Source organism: Brassica oleracea, unplaced genomic scaffold (assembly GCF_000695525.1).
Source record: "Brassica oleracea var. oleracea cultivar TO1000 unplaced genomic scaffold, BOL UnpScaffold01183, whole genome shotgun sequence".
Classification (NCBI taxonomy): domain Eukaryota; kingdom Viridiplantae; phylum Streptophyta; class Magnoliopsida; order Brassicales; family Brassicaceae; genus Brassica; species Brassica oleracea.
The window spans coordinates 11,197-14,666 of NW_013617739.1; the positions used below are offsets into that span (position 1 = coordinate 11,197).

Below are 3,470 nucleotides of genomic sequence, written 5' to 3' on the forward strand. Positions count from 1 at the left end.
CACCAAGAACACTCAAGAACACCAAGAAAGAACCTAAATTTGCCAAAAACAAATCACACACTCATCCCGTTTTGAGCAACCTGGCTCTGATACCATAAACACTTTTGTGTTTTAGAGTGTGTTTAACAATAATCAGAAAAGATTAGAGTAAAGTTTAGAGAGAATAGAGAGATTCTAGAGAGAGATAGACTCAAAACTCCATTAATCATTATCAATCAGGTTTACAAGGCTTTATATGAGTAATACGTGATACAATTAGAAATCATAGGGTCAGAGGAGATCCAGGACGTGTGGAGTCAAGGAGAGCCATCCAAAAGCAGCCAATGGGTGTTCTCACATGCTTGGACAGGCTGTAAAGGTGTTTTCCTTTCCAGCTATGACCAGACCTTATCCAGACTGCTCCTTCCTTATCCAAACTCTCCTTAGGCGTGATCCACTCTCCAAATGGGTGAAAGGTAACTTCCCAATGTTTTAACTTAGTTACCACAGTAAAACTAAAGTTACTGTGGTAAATCCCCAAAGTTACTAACTGCCCCAATACTCTTCCTCTATCAATGTATCCACTCCTTATCACCTCATCTCAACATAATGCGCAAAGGAACACACAGCTTGAGAGGGATGTTCCACAGCCTGGGCATTGTAGTACACTCTCGTGTTTACCCAGTTGGAACTATCCTTTCTCACTCTGGTGCTTCTTCTCAATGGCTGCAAAGCCGGCTCTGATTCAGGTTCTGTTGTAGTTTCCGTTGTTGTTTCATTGGTTTCCTCTTGATCATGGCTTGTTGCCACCCCATCTTCTTGTATCACACTTTGATCATGATCCCTTGAGCCTTCTTGACTTTGAGTTTCAACATGTACTTCAGCCGGTTCAGGTATTGATTCCCCCCCCCATGATCTAAGTTTGATGCCTCGGTAGGTTGTGTGTTTGTTGTATAGCGTCTCTCTTTCGGATCCTGGGCAGTATGTATTCCAAGCCCCTCTAGAATACTTCTAAGGCTGGCCGCTCTATCTGACTCTCTTGTCAACTCCAGCAGCTCCTCTTGATTCTTTTCTTCATAGATCCCCTTTGCTTCAATGAACTTGACATCTCTAGAGACTAGAACTCTTCTTGTTGTAGGATCATAGCACTTGTAACCCTTTTGAGTAGTAGAGTAGCCAACAAACATAGCTCTTGTGCTCGTTGCTTCTAGCTTGTTTCTCAACTCCTTTGGCCTAAGTACAAAGCATAGACATCCAAAGATCCGCATATGCTCCAAAGATGGCTTGTACTTGTTCACGACTTCAAACGGTGACTGATCATGTAGAATCTTAGTTGGAATCCGGTTGATCAGATAACAAGAAGTAGCCACAGCATCACTCCAAAACCTTTTAGGAACATTTGCTTGAAACATCATTGACCTTGCTACCTCCATGAGATGCCTATTCTTTCTCGCAGCCACTCCATTTTGCTGAGGAGTATAAGGACAACTCGTTTGGTATAGTATCCCATCTTGAGCTAGATGTTGCTTGAAGGCTTGACCAGTGTACTCTCCACCATTATCTGATCTCAAAATTTTAATCTTGGCATTGTAATGGTTAGTCACATAGTTTTGAAATTTTTTAAAAGCTTCAAGCACCTTATCTTTGGTTTGAATTAGTGTTATCCAGTGTTATCCAGGTGTATTTCGATTTTTCATCTATGAATGTGACAAAGTATTTAAAACTATCCCTAGACAAGCAAGGAGCAGTCCAAACATCAGAGTGAATCAAACCAAAGCACTTGTCATAGACAGTAGGTGAAATGGGAAACACAGTTTTACAATGCTTGCCTAAAATGCAAGCTTCACAATCCTTATTTTCAAATACCACACCTGGTAACATTAAGTTTAAAGCCCTAACATGGGGATGACCTAGTCTAGCATGCCACAATGCATTTTTATTCATCATAGACTCAGAAGTAAATGAGCATAAGTAATCAGAAACAGGAGCTAGTTCTTCAAGTAAATATAAATCTCCCTTGGTAACTCCTTTTCCAATCAATTGGCTGCTCTCAATATCCTGAAACTTCACATCATTAGGACCGAATATAACATTGCAAGATCATTAGTGCATTTCTTTACAGATAAAAGATTTGATGTGAAGTCAGGCATATAGAAGGCTTTAGATTCTTTATCAAACAATTTCAGCTTGCCAATTCCTCTAATTGGAATTTTATCCCCATTTGCAATCATTACATGTCCATTGGTAGGTTCAATGTCTCTAATCAAACTACTATCACTAATCATATGATGAGATGCTCCTGAATCAACTATCAATGGTTTAAACAGGTTGTGTGCAATATGAGACTGTCCTAGTGTGCTAGTAGGTTTATAAGCAATGCTTGACTGATCAGGTTCTCTAGCAATGCTACACGGTTCATATGATGCACCAAAAGAGTAACCAAGAGTACCAAGTGTGTTACCATTCTCCTTTAGCATTTTGGTGAGGGAACCAAGGTCTGATCTCCTCAGATACTCATGCTCATGAATGTTCTGATGGCTTGGTTGAGCTGTGTAAGTCATCAGAGCCTTGCTGTCTCCAAGCTCACGTACACTGCTCTCTCCAGCTTGGCCTGAGCTCCCAGCCACACTTGAACTTCCCGGCTCACTTCCAGCATACGAGACATTGGCTCTCCCATCTTTCTCTCTTGAGAACTTAGCCGGCTTCAGGTGAGGATGCAAGATCCAACAATTGTTCTTCTTGTGTCCTTGTCTCTTGCAGTGATCACAATTTCCCGTAAACTTCTTTCCATCATACTGGCTAGATCTTGCACGGTTTGCTTGCGGAACCTCAGCTTGGTTTGCAAGTGTGATCTCTCCTTTCCCTCCAAAGAGACCAATAGAACTTTCCTCCTTCTGAACTTGTGCACACACTTCTTCAAGGTCAGGTAGCATTCCAGACCTCAGGATGTGTTTGATGAGGCTGTTATAGCTCGGATTCAGCGTGAGCAGCAACCCAAACACCTTATCTTGCTCGCGTCTCTCAGCCAGCTCCTCTAGGTTGGTTGTGCCTGGCCTCAGCATCTCCAGCTCAGACCACAAGGCTCTGAACCTCCCAAGGTGCTTAGTAAACTCCATGTCCTCCTGTGTCAAGCTGTTGATAGCACGTTTCACTTCAAACACACGGCTCAAGTTTGAGATGTTACCATAAACCTTCTTTAGCGTGTCCCAAAGATCCTTTGCTGTCTCACAGTAGCTGTAAGCCTCCAGGATAGACACTTCAAGAGACTGTTGGAGTATGGACATCACCAGCTGATCATCCTGCTCCCACTTCTCTTCATCACACTGGACAACCTCCTTGTCGCCTTCATAAGTAATGAGCTTTGGGGCTCCACTCTCCGTGATGTGTCCCCATAAAACCTTACTCCCCACTGCAGTCTTCACCAAAAGAGACCACAAAAGATAGTTACCCCCCTTGAGAGTAACCGGAACCACTGCCTTGTTGCCTTCCAT

The 3,470-nt window shown here is 42.7% G+C and overlaps 1 protein-coding gene across 1 annotated transcript; it reads right to left on the bottom strand.

Annotated features, from left to right (window-relative positions):
• Window positions 1-803: 803 nt before the first annotated feature.
• LOC106321044 lies at window positions 804-3,470 on the bottom strand. Its single transcript, XM_013759364.1, has 3 exons — window positions 2,100-3,470; window positions 1,851-2,037; window positions 804-1,540 (listed from the first exon to the last, which is right to left on the bottom strand). The coding sequence occupies exons 1-3, from the start codon at window positions 3,468-3,470 to the stop codon at window positions 804-806; spliced, it is 2,295 nt and encodes a 764-aa protein (XP_013614818.1).

What these genes read in the sequence shown, in the direction of transcription:
- LOC106321044 (XM_013759364.1), bottom strand. Translation starts at nt 3,470, where the DNA reads ATGGAAGGCAACAAGGCAGTGGTTCCGGTTACTCTCAAGGGGGGTAAC. An exon ending in TCACATCAAATCTTTTATCT is followed by an intron (nt 2,038 to 2,099) that starts GTAAAGAAATGC and finishes GTGAAGTTTCAG; the next exon opens with GATATTGAGAGCAGCCAATT. An exon ending in TTTAAACTTAATGTTACCAG is followed by an intron (nt 1,541 to 1,850) that starts GTGTGGTATTTG and finishes TTTTGAGATCAG; the next exon opens with ATAATGGTGGAGAGTACACT.